This window comes from Eleginops maclovinus, chromosome 15 (genome assembly GCF_036324505.1).
Source record: "Eleginops maclovinus isolate JMC-PN-2008 ecotype Puerto Natales chromosome 15, JC_Emac_rtc_rv5, whole genome shotgun sequence".
Classification (NCBI taxonomy): domain Eukaryota; kingdom Metazoa; phylum Chordata; class Actinopteri; order Perciformes; family Eleginopidae; genus Eleginops; species Eleginops maclovinus.
The window spans coordinates 2,661,345-2,674,413 of NC_086363.1; the positions used below are offsets into that span (position 1 = coordinate 2,661,345).

The 13,069-nt window shown below is 41.9% G+C and overlaps 1 protein-coding gene across 1 annotated transcript in view; it reads right to left on the reverse strand.

The window, feature by feature from the left end:
• Positions 1–13,069, reverse strand: part of LOC134876658 (afadin-like) — an 81,535-nt gene that overhangs the window by 43,386 nt on the left and 25,080 nt on the right. Inside the window, 9 exon segments of the mRNA XM_063901705.1 lie at positions 1,491–1,741; positions 2,129–2,223; positions 5,243–5,392; positions 5,619–5,703; positions 6,837–6,994; positions 9,804–9,964; positions 10,145–10,302; positions 10,907–11,019; positions 11,135–11,330. Coding sequence (XP_063757775.1) covers positions 1,491–1,741; positions 2,129–2,223; positions 5,243–5,392; positions 5,619–5,703; positions 6,837–6,994; positions 9,804–9,964; positions 10,145–10,302; positions 10,907–11,019; positions 11,135–11,330 — 1,367 coding nt within the window.

Consider the following 13,069-nt stretch of genomic DNA (forward strand, 5'->3'; position numbering starts at 1 on the left):
AAGTTCACAGCTCTGCAGGATGGTTACTTCTTCTTCTTCTGTGGTTTACATTTCTAATCAAAGTGCCTTGAAGGCGTGCAAACTCCTCCAAGAGACCCTTAATCCTGCTGAGGAACATGGTGTAACAAGCACATCTGCAAAACATGATTAACTTCAATCCGTCGTTTAAAACGCCACATGGATGTGTCATTTTGTGCCGGTCCAACCAGTGTTCAAGTCCATTAACAAACATACAAACAACCAAACAATCATGATGTTGTTGGGTAGTTATCAAAGACTTAAAATGCCTATTCCTTTCTGGAGTGGTAAAGGACTTTAAAAACTAATTCAACAACTTCATTCATGTTCGAAACTTTAGAAAACACTTCAAGAAGTTCTAAAGAAGGCCTCAAAAATACTTGAAAGCACTTCACAGAACACGCCTAAGCAAGAGGAAACACAATGTATGACTACTTTGAATCATTTGGAAGAAGTAATTCATGCAGAAACAAAGAGTGTCTGTTACTTACACACCTCTCTCTTTCTCCCAGTGTCACTCAATCCATTGGAGGGCTATTCAATTCAAATTCAAAACCTCTTTTCTAGTCGTTCACTCATCCCTCACCAGCTCACACACACACACTCTTATCTGCTCCCTCTCTCTTTCTCCTGTGAGTGTGTGAAGCGACGGAGAGCAGGAGGCCACACCCAACATGTTGATCAGATTAGAGGGAAGCCATAACTCCAGACCTCCTCCTCCTCCTCCTCCTCCCTCTTTCCCTTCCCTTCATCTCTCTCCACCCGCCAACTCCAAACCTCACCCTCTCCTCCCTTCAGCTACAACCACCCCCTCTTCGTCTGCTCTGTTCATAAACGGGAGAGATTGAACGCCAGATAGGAAGCACTACAACAATTATATGAGGAATATTTGGCAATATTTTACGGACTGCTTACACAACTTCAATTCAATACTTTTTATGAATATTCTCTTTGGGAAAATAATTCTGTAATAAAAGACATCATTTTATATATAGGCTTAAGTAAAGCTGTGTCTGTATAATCACTTTTGTGACTCATTTTGTATTTGTACTTATTGGTATTGCATTATGATTTCAGCCCCTGTTCATGACTTACATCCATACCTAAAATACTTTATGCAATTTATTCCTCATAATTTTGTATTGATTTTTGATTTTAAAAGCCAGATCAATACCCTTCTTTGTCATTTGGCTTTTAAATTAGATGTATTATTTTGATTTAACAGTTTATTCTTGTTTTTTGACTTCTGTCTGTTTTAATTGTATTTACACTGGGAATGTGAGGGTTTGTACAACTTGAATTGTTGTTTACTCTTAGAACTTTTGCTTTGTGAGGCACCTTAAGTACCTTAAGTCTATAAAAGGGGCTAAATAATTAAAGAGTTGTAGTTATTTTTGCTTTAAAATGTTTTGTCTTTGACCCAAAAAACAACTGAATCAGCATAAAAAGATAACACTTCTCCGTCCGCTCACCCAGACTTGTGTCTCCCCCTCATCATGGCGGCCGGCTCTCTCTTCCCCCCCTGGTCGAACATCGGGTCCACGAACTTAAAGACGTGCGCAGAGCCGAACTGGAGGGTGGAGCCTGAACGCAGCACCGTGGTCTCGGTGACTCGCTGCCCGTCGACGAAGGTGTCGGCGTCGGGCCCGTGCGGCGTCACCGTCACCATGCCCTCGCTGTGCATCAGGTTGCAGTGGTGAGGGAGGATCCCCGGGCCCAGCAGCTGGGGACCAACAACACCAGGGTCAGTTGCATTTTAGTGTTGCTAAGAAATAAGTTTGCCTATTCTTTTGACCCTATGAACATACTTCATTGGTTTAGTTTCTTAAGTATGGGCATTAAGAAACAGTTAAAGCACCAAAAAGTACCTCGGCAGAATGGAAATGATTCGTAACAATATGATATACACCACAGAATTTGAATAAGTGATCCTCTAATGTGTACATAGATTTAAGTACCTCAAAACGGTAGGTAATACAGTACTTGAATGAAGGTATTTAGTTACTTTCCACGACTCCTTTGACCCCGCAGGTGTTGAAATATTGATGAAAATTAGAGTCTGAATATGGTTTTATATTTCCCCCCCGTGTGTTTCTCCTCGTGTCGTTACCTGGATGGCTCCGTCGTCCGTGCAGTCGGAGCCGACCTCCGTGATGCTGTGCTGGAGCCGGTACAGCTTTGGTTTGTCTCGTGAATCAGACCCATCTACACACACACACAAACACACACATTTAGCACTGCGCACAAAGTACTGTAACATACACATCCAGGATCACACGCTCATATTGACCTCGACACACGGCGACAGCACAGAATCCATCCATCAATTCAACAGGAAATATAGATATAATACACTCTCATATAAACGACTAATGTGGTGGGGAATTGGGGGGGCTGCAGAGGAATTATTGATTATTAGTAATCAGGAGTTTAGTAAAAGCAAAGCGGCATATTAGTTCACCAAAGGAAAAGTGGGGAAATTGTGGCTGCTGTAAGGGGAAAAAACCAGGGAAAAATGAACGAGTATCAGAAAAACCTCAGAACCAAACCTAAAAATAACACAGAAAAATAAAATACTTCAGGCTCATGTATTGGCACCTATTACTCAGTGTGGTTAAATCCTAGTTGTTTATTCTAAGGGATGTGTCGATATTTTGGGAATTCTACCAGCAGCCGTTTTATTTTACCTCAGCGTAGATGGATTTTGTCAAGCTATGTTTTCCACCCGTTTCCAGTCACTGTGCTAAGCTAAGCTAACTCGGCTAGCTTGCTTGTGAACCTTCCTATTTAACTGTCAGTGGAATCAAAAAGTCAGTAATTCCTTTCAAAAGGCACAATGAGTAGGATTTCTGAACTTCATTTTGTGGTGTTAAGGAACTTTTCTGGGCGTCAACGTCTAGAAATGTCCATGTTCCACATCATAAGCACGCATCCAAGAGGCAGCTGAGAAGCGGACACAGCGCATAAAACACACTTATTAGTAGTAAGGCTCGTGGGATTGGCTTTTAACCACCCGTGAGCAACGTTAGCCTCATTTAGCCTGCGAGGTGGGGCCGAAATTGAACATTTTGTTTAAAAACCACAACCAAAAACCCATCATTGTGCCTTAAAACTAAAAGCAAGAACTGAAATCTAAAATCTAAATATGCTGAAGTTGTTTCTATCCAACTAAAGGACTACAAATACAACAGACACCACATTAAGCGAAGGGAGGGGGTGTGTGTTCGATCACAAAGGCTGGATGGGAAGTGGGGTCAGGGGTCAGGGGTCAATGCACCCCCTTCCAAAAAAAATCCCATCAGCCATTGCAACAGACACAGAGGAAGTGTGGAGGATGGTTTTACCTTCGTGGTGCCGATAGGCGTAGTAGGCATAGTGATTCCCTCGCCCTAGGCAAACAGGCAGGCAGGTGCAGAGGAGGAAGGACACATGCACGAGGCCCCACACACACACACACACACCAACACAAAATGCCATAAAGAGGAGGGGAAGAAAGCAGACACATAGCAGAGGGTGAAAATGCAGCAAGGAGGAAAAATGCAGCAATAACTTGTTAACCCGTTAAATGCATGGACACACACACACACACACACACACACACACACACACACACACACACACACACACACACACACACACACACACACACACACACACACACACACACACACACACACACACACACACACACACACACACACACACACACACACACACTTAAGAGCCACCAAATTCATTTCCATCTCTTCCTGACGCAGTGATCCGTCAACCGGACAGTGGATGAAGCAGAGGTGTTAGTTTATCCTCAGATTAGACCCTGAGGTTTCCCCAGTAATAACATCTACTGCTGAGAAGAGTCGGGGTCTCCATCAGGGCAGATACGTTAATGACATGAGGTGTAAGACAGACAAGAGGGAAGCTAAAGAGAGAGGGGGGTCAGTAGCAAGAAACAAGCGGTTAGGGCTGCACTCAGCAAGACTCGGGTCAGAGGTTAAAAAATGCTCCTACAGGTGAGGGTGTGTTTAAGGATCATAATGTCGTCTCCATAGTGGGATTTCTTTACTGCATTCCTACTTACCTTTGTGTTCTCCAAGTCCATTAACCTGGCAAATCTACTGCTACTAAGTCAAAGAGCAATTTCCCTCCATTTCTCTGTATGCAAATAACATGTAGCTCTGTTGTTGCTCTTTACATCCTCCTCATCGTGTCGTAAATATACAGAAACCAGGAAATGCAACATACATCAACATCATTTTTTATCTGTACTCCTGCACTACTTCTGCGATTCAGGCATGTTCATCTTTTTAAAATAGGTCAATATTTCAAATCTTGTTCTGGTGAAAGATTTGCTGCAGAGACTTCTCTTTTTTTGTACTCGGTATCAGACTTTAAATACTATATTCCTTTACCTTAAGCAAACAATCTGCATAAAAAAATGTATATAGCTTGATTCATATCATCTTCCTTAGATAATTTGACATTATTCTTCAGATATTTCCCTTAAAATTAGGTACTTAATGTAAGCTTGAAGGTAAATTGAGGAACTAAAACTCGCTAAAAAGATGCTTCAATAAACAAGAATCATTGAAGGAATGCTAAAAGGTAAATAATGCATTGAACCAGTGCAGCTGTGTTCTTAAAATACTGAAATAACATCTGCTGTGGATGCTTCAAGGTGTCTTAATGAAGCTGCAGCAGCATTCACCATCACGCTCAGGTAAATGCACCTCTATCTGGGAGCTGCTGCCTCAGGCGACTCCTGCCCTCCGACTGTGAGTTTTATGCAGAGAGGAAATCCTCGGCTGGTACGAGCAGAAACCACAGAACAGCTGGAGGCCATCACGTCGCCACATGTGGTTCACTCACATTAAAAAGGAAGACAGCCTCACCTCTGGGTAACCCTGAGAGTTCATTACTGTCGCTACACTGCTGGCTAATATACGTCATAACAGCTACTGTTTATGACTGCATTTAAAGTAAACTTCTGTCACTTTTCCAGTGCTTTTAACTCAGGACAATAAGCTTACAGAGTTCCTTTTTCATAGTCTAATGTCAATATATTGTGATTATTTTACCAGCTATTCATAATAAATGTAATTGTCTGAGTAAGTTCCAGATCAAGCATATTTCTAACCTTGAAAACATACCTTACACTAACCCTGTGTTACAAGTACAACTGATGGATAGTAGAGCTAAAGGGCAGGTGTTGTCTTAGTGTTTGTACCTGGGCTCAGCTCCACCAGGTAAGGCAGTTTCTCGGGCGGCAGGGAGCTGCTGCTGCCGTCTCTCCTCAGCACTCCTTTGTCGTCCACTTTCCTCCCCTTCCTCCCCTGGTAGTCGGGGGGTCTCTTCTTCAGCTGGAACACTAGCGCTCCTGAAACACAACATAAAAGCACTGTGTGAACAACACGGGGCAGCACAGGAACAAGAAGTAGAGGGACTAGCAGTTGTAATGACTATGAGCCGTCAGCAGGGGGCAGTAGTGGCCAAGAAATGAGGAAGAACACTAACAATTGTGAGAGATGTGAGCTTGTGTCTCTGTGTGTGTCTGTGTGTATATTCATGCAAGTGAGAGTGTGAGTGTAGTGAGTGTGTTTTACCTCTGTCAGCGGGCCAATCCCTGAAGATCTGCAGTGGACACTCCATATCCTCCAGAATCACTTCTTTGCCCGACTTATCGTCTTGCTGCAAAGAAAATATTTAACTTAATATAGAATAAATACAATTAAAACATCATATGAAGTGACTTATATTCATACAGTTTATATTTATACACACAGAAACAATGTACGGAAAGACCTGTCCTGATTTGCTGCAAAATAAAATGTGAGTCAATCAAGACAGGTCTTTTCTTTCAAACAAACGTCAGTGTTTGTCGCAAGATGTACACTTCCTAATGAAATGATGCTGCTCTCAGGCTTCATAAATAATGCCAATGTTCTGTATTTCTTCACAGCTGTCTTTCCAACATCTCATCACCCAGTTCAGTCTCCTTTTCGCTTACATCCCCCATAAACAAAACACACAAGCTAACAGCTACTAGCTACAATACTAGCGCTTATTGCTCATGCTCGCTAAACTAATGGACTTTGCTTCAGTCTCAGCAAAATTGCTACTGACCATCTGTGTGTGTGTGTGTGTGTGTGTGTGTGTGTGTGTGTGTGTGTGTGTGTGTGTGTGTGTGTGTGTGTGTGTTCTCTGGAGGGTATTTCACTGTATTGGCTGTCGGAGCAGCAGTTATTTCATATGATTGGCTGCAGTCAGAGTCCATCTGAGAGGATAGATATGAGAGGCTGCGGGGAGGGCGGCCAAGTTCACCATCATTGACACACACACACACACACACCATCTGCTGGTACAGCACTCAGACTGAAAGCAATTGAATTCCTCCCAAAGGTTTTAGTGTCTTCTGTTTTCTTCTGTCAGGTGAAGAGTGGGTGTGCATTTATAAGCGTGTGTGTGTGTGCTTTTATGTGTGCATGTGACCATAACCTTGGCTGTCTTCTGCAGGCAGCCTCTCAGGAGGATGATGGAGGTGTTTATTGATGAGAAGGGGAGTTGTGTTTAGTGGAGGAAGAGGTAGGTGTTAAGAAGAGGGCGATATCTGGTAGTGTACTCACGGAAAAATCACTTTCAGTTTAGCAAATAAGGTGCTGCGATCGGATGTGACTCAACATCTGTTTAATGGTGTCAACGGTAGCTGGGGGGTTAAACCCAACTGATCCTAAAAACCAGTTTAACTGGATGGGAATGGATGCTCTGTAGTGGAGGATGTGTTTTTGGATGATGAGGAGTTATAGTCGGTTAAATCTCATTACCCGGGCGATGCAGTACTCTCTGGGGTTCTCCTTTTCCAGCCCGTACTTCTCCAGCGCCTCCACAACAGCAAAGTCTGCCGCGTCTCTGGTGGAGAGCAGGATGGTCTTATAGGGGATGTTGGGCTTCAGACTGTCGGCGTATATCCGCAGCGTGCCTCCTGCAGCAAAACACAACACATGTTATTTATCATTGAGCTCTGCAACCACATACAAGGGCAGACCCTTATTTACTCTCACAATAAAAGTGCAATTTAATTTTAGGTTTTATTTTTTATTTATTTTATCAATTTCATTATTTTATTATTTATTTTATTTCATTTTGTATTTTTTTTTATATTTAATATTTTATTTCAGTGGCTGGATTTATTAAAGGATATTTCCTGCTCTACTTTTTGTCCAGGACTTTTTATTCTAGGACATGAAGACACAGCTGCAGGAGTCATATCATGTGCATTTAAGAAACCTTTGCCAGGATATTTATCTAAAACCTTTTCCTGTATTTTGTTACTTTTTCCAGGATGTTTTGTAGGACTGGGACCATTTCTCTAAGTTCGAACCATCAAGGTTTTATGGGGACCTTTTCAAATATCCTCAACCTGTCATTCAAAACTCAAAGTCAACGCTTAATATAATTTACTATCAATTAAATATTCTGAAATCGATCGTTTAACCACAAAATATTGCACGTTTTTTCTCTTTTTAGCAGAAAAACTGGAAAACATTTAGTTTCTTGAGGCTGAATTTAAGTATTTATTTACCCTTATATTTCAAGTATACATCTCTGTATACCGTTATAACTTCTCATACCCTTCATTCATTTTTAAATTACAGTTTACCACAAATATATATTATTCATTTATATACGCTATACGTACTCTAACTTCTGCCCTATTTTTAGGCACAGATTTTCATTTTTCTACTTGCAGGACATTCTATTTTATACATATTTAATGAGCATGTTTGCAGTGTGTTTGAGAAACGAATGCATCTCTGTAGGTGTTTGACATTCACCCTGCTTTAAACAGAATATATGAATCCATGCCAAACCACATAATAGAAATGGTCCTTTTTTTAGATGACAGGAAATATAGAACATAAAGTGTTGAATAAAAGGTCCTTTAAAAAGTTGAACCAAGACCTGCGAGTGACTGTAATGCTCGTAAAATATAAATACAAAGCACCACACTTTCATCCAGAGACACACATAGCCCTGTGATGTGTCATCTAGAAATGATCACCCTCCTAAATCCCACAAGAGAGACTTTAGAAAACCAAACAGAAGCATTAAACCAAATGAGCTTCTTTAAAATAGCACTTTCTGCTGCGAGGACGTCACCGTCTCACCACCAGTCATCCTGTGCTGGACAGTGGTTAGATTTGTTTTTAGAGCCGTCCATCTGTCTGTCTGGCAGTCTTGCACACATACACACAGTCATCGTATATATTATCAGGGTTTTTCTGGAAAAATATAGCATGAGGCGCTAACATCACTTCCCGCCAAAATTAAGCCCCGCCCACTTTCTGGTGTAAATCCTGCACCAGAGTGAAGCAGAAAATAATAGTGTCTTCACGTCTTAAAGCTGCTGAGTCATATATTGCACTTCCAACAACAAACACATCCAGAGTTTCTTTACTTCCTCTCCAGAAAAAAGCAGAGTAAAGAAAGGATCAGAAATCTCAGTCTCAGTGTCAGCCTGCTGCCTGCCACTCATCCCCCGGCAGACCCACCGGACATCCATCCCCTATTTATTCTCCGTAAGCTGTCTCTGCCGTCTGACCAGACATCTGACCCCATCTCCATATTTCCGGACTCAGTAAACCCTTTCTGACCAACAGAGATATTGTTTTCTGGCATCACTTTAACATTTCACAATCTGCATTTTACTTTCGCTGAAAGTAAGACGGAGCGGAGACCCTGTTACCCGGTTTCGACAAAACCCTGATTACGATTGTACGGTTACATTTTGATTGTCCTTGAAATGAATGTTTTAAAAATGTTTCTTTGATGGAAAATTAAAGTTCTTAGAAGCTCAAAGTCAGCAGGTCAAGCAGTAGAGACAAATATACTGCGTATGTATGTAATGTTTATTTAAATTCACACATATCCAATGCCTTGTTTACAGGCTGTTCTAACTAAACACATCTGCCAAATTGGGAGGAATCAAGTAATTATAATTAAATCTAAAAAGTAACTTAATAGTTAAAGTTTTATTGTAAAAGTACAATTATATTAAAATGTTCCATGAAGTATGCTATTAATAATAAACAAACACTGCAGTTGGTGCACTTCTAGTGGATACCTAGCTTTCCATTCACTGTAATGAATAAGCTCTAGTTGTCTTGATCCCAGCTCTCACAGCTGCTTCCTGCAGCCCTGTCTGCACATTTCTCAGGCTTTGTCACAACATATCAGGAGAGGCAGTGAACTGTAGTTCTCAGGTCTCTCTGCAGATTGTATCTTGGGTTAATGTCAGGTTTAACTGAAGCTACTTAAGGACATCCAACAACAAAAAAGCACTCGTTAAAACGCTTCATTACTTCCCAGACTAAAGCCCTTCTCTCACAGGTTCTGCATCTGGGCTCGCAGCCCGCTGTAGAAAAGGTCTTGGTGTTTTCCTTCGCACTTCATAATAATGAATCCCGTTTAGCTCCTGGGAATGTTTCTTTGTCTCTTATCTGGATCTATGCATCAACACTGTTCTGTCTCAGAGGCCGGGGGGAGGAGAGTGGGGGAGGAAATATTTGATGGTTACTTTGAAACGTAGGCTGAAGACCTTTTATTCTCTTGTTTTTTTCCCATCTTTTTGTTGTATTGTCTCTTTTATTTATATCTATTTCATTTACATTTCCCTTTCCATGTCTTTGTATAATGTCTTGCAATTAGAATATGAGAGCTCAATCTAGGTTTCTATTTCCTAATTTCTGTTTGAAAAGGGTTCATTAGAGGCTCCACAAACAGAGTTATACCTGAGTCTGGCCTCCCATCGCTGCTCATGAACTCCTGCATGCGTTTCTCCAGTTTCTGCTGGCGCCTCCTCTTCATCACCACCTCGGGGTTGGAGATGGTTCTGGTGAAGCTGGTCTCCGGCATGTCCTTGTAAACCTCTGCCGCCAGACGGTTGTTTTCCCTGAACCACACAAATGAGGCAGGGAGAGAAGACAGAATAAGTGAGAAAAAAATACAAGACAGATGGAGGAAGAGAAAGGTCAGGTTTTAAATCACTAGTTCTTCCTCTTTCTGAGCCTCCTCTGCTTTTCTTGGAAACAAAGACATCCTCTCCAAGGACAGAAAGATGGATGAGTCTTACCCGTCCTCCCGGGTGAGCGCCTGCTCGTCTCCATCGGGGATCCGGGCGAACTCCTTCTCCCTCTTCTTTTCCTTCTTCTTCTCTTTCTTAGACAAAGTCCTCTTGAAGTTCTGGATCACTCCGTCTTTCTCCTTCTCCGGACCATTACTCTGGCTCTTCTGGGAGAGAGGGGATGAAGGGTTAGTGATGTGCTCTATGAAACTCTGAGGAAGAGTTTTCTACTGTCTGTATGGTGTATTATGTACTCAATAAATAAATACATGAACCATATAAATATGAAAGGTCTTCCTCGATGATCTTACGAATTAACATCTGATCATGTAACTGATGTTAATGTAGTTAAACATTATTTCTTGACATCTACTTCAGTAAGTCATGACCTACATTTAATAAATGCTTGTTAACGGATGAGAGGTCAGAAAAAGGATAATATTTGAACAAAATAAGGGAATTTATACAACAGGAATATAGCTAGTCAATGTGGAATAAATCTGGGGCAAAACCACACCTCTTTAATTAATCAGAACATTGTTCAATTACATTTTCACGTTCTTTTTCGTGCATCTGTCAGGGGAATATCTGATGTCACATGGTCTGGCTTTGTGCATTTATTCAGATGAAAAACATCTCCACATAAACTCTAGGAGATTTTTCCCCATGTGATGGATGAATAAAATCGATGAACGGATCGAGGAATGGATGAGTCAGCTCAGTAGTAAACCGACTGTTAAAAGGTCAGCGACAGCGGAGAGAGCAGCCGACCTTGAGCAGGATGTCGTTCTCGTTCTTCAGCACGAAGCGTCCTTCCCGGTCGTCTTTGTTCCAGTTCAGCTGAACAACAAGAGGCTTCTCGTCCAGGTCCAGCTGACGCTCTTCTAACACACACACACAGACACAGGTTCACAGGACAGTCAAACACTCACTAATCCTTCCGTTGAAACGTTTACTCGTTATTTTGTCTTGGTTCGAGCTCTGGATGTTTAGACTCACCGCCGCTGACGTGCACCTCATACAGGGAGTACTTCGGCGAGGAGAGCATCCTCATGTCGGGTCTGAACTTCTCCGCTAGCGTCTCGATGACGTCCTGCGTTGTCGCCGTGCTCGACACTCGGATGCACTTGGTGGCAAAGTTACCGGCGACCCGGTCCTGGAAGTAGAACCGCATCACGCCATGGAACTCCAAATCCTGTTCAGAAGACAGAGAGTAAATGTGTTATTATATGCAACACAATAACTAGTTAACTGTGAAAATATAAAGACCGCTTCTTAATTTCAAGCCCATTGATTGATGATTCCCTGCAAAATAAAGTGAGAGCAGTTGATGCTAATGAAGGACTGAGACACAGGGTGAGCGTTCAGCAACCTCAAGAGTCACAGGAGGAGAGCAGCACCGTTGGCTGAGAGCCAGGAAGTGAAGTGTGTCAGCAGGCCGTGTGACGACAGAGAGAGAGGGCTGTTTGTTTCTTTATTGGCTGACCTGAAATTAAATGTATGCATTTCTAATTTATTGCCTCATTGGTTAAACCTCTAAAAGTCAGACGTAACTGCATAAATATGCGTCATGCTAGCGTGCACGGAAGTCCGTATTCTCACGCCAAACATCTGAATGATTTCATTGTAGTGGACCAATTTCCGAAAATGAACCTCACTGTATAAAATGTGCTGTTCTGGGCGCTGGGATAATCACAGCCTCATAAAACTGCACAGCCACAAACAAGAGACCGCATTCATTTATCTGTGTTTTTTTAAAGGTCTTAATGGGGTATTGTGGAGGCACTTTTCAGTCAAAAATGGTGGCCTAAACATTTCTGAAAACGTTGGAAATAGAGACATAATAGAGCATGGGAATGTCTGTTATCATCACCATTAACTTCCATCATAACTCTGTAAGCCTTTACACACTTTCACTATTATTTAAAACACATTCATTCATTTATTTCTGATTCATGACTACGCAACATGACATGCTGCACTTCAACTACATCCTCAATTTCCCAGTTTCTGGATGATTTAAACCACTCATGTGTGTCCTATTGTTGACTTCCTGTGAAGCCCTGAGTACCCGCCCTTCCTCTTCGGACAGGGGTGGCTTAGTAAGAGCAGCCTGTGTTTTAGGGAAATTCCTATTTTCCCCATAATTAGTTCTTAATGACGTGATTCTTTTCCAGGAAACTCCTCAACTTCCTGGCCCATAAATAAAGCGTCAACATTTATTGTGTTTAAGCCTTCTAATCTGCTTTATCTCAAAAGGTGTTGGTGTAAGGAAACCACTCACACACACTGGCTAAAACACTGCCAATTCCAACACTGGATGTGGAGCAGTGAAACAGACACCTGGGGCGATCACTGTATGCGTATGTAAGTGCAAATTTATTGCCTGCATGTTGACATTTCCCCCTGCACAAAGTCTACTATAGAGCAAGAATGTGTAAGATACGTACACACCCCGCCCTGATATAATCGCATGTAAGCAGAGCTGCTGACACAGCATGTGTGTGCACTTACGCATTCGTTAGGGTTCCGCCGTGAAACTGGCCTCATATTTCATGTTAACTGCCATTAAAACGCTCTCAGAAGGCCTCAGATCTCAGAGGGAGCTTGTCGACATTAAAAAAGCTACGACGTGCAGGGAAATTAACAGAGGACAGAATTGCTCCTTTAACACCATGGTGAAGACAGACTACAATATGAAGCAACGGTGTACAAAACATCAAGTACAGGATAGGTTTAAAGTGCATATGTATCTTTGAAATAAGCTCAAACAAACTTCATTACAATAAAAGAGAGAGGCTATTCCTAGAAAGAAATGGCACCGTTTCCCTTTAGGTTCTCTAAGGTTTTAATTCATAAAAATATGTTTATTTTTTATGATGTCAGCTGTCCATGCCTTCAGGAGCAGCCGTGAAAACCCTAACTGTTCCTTCC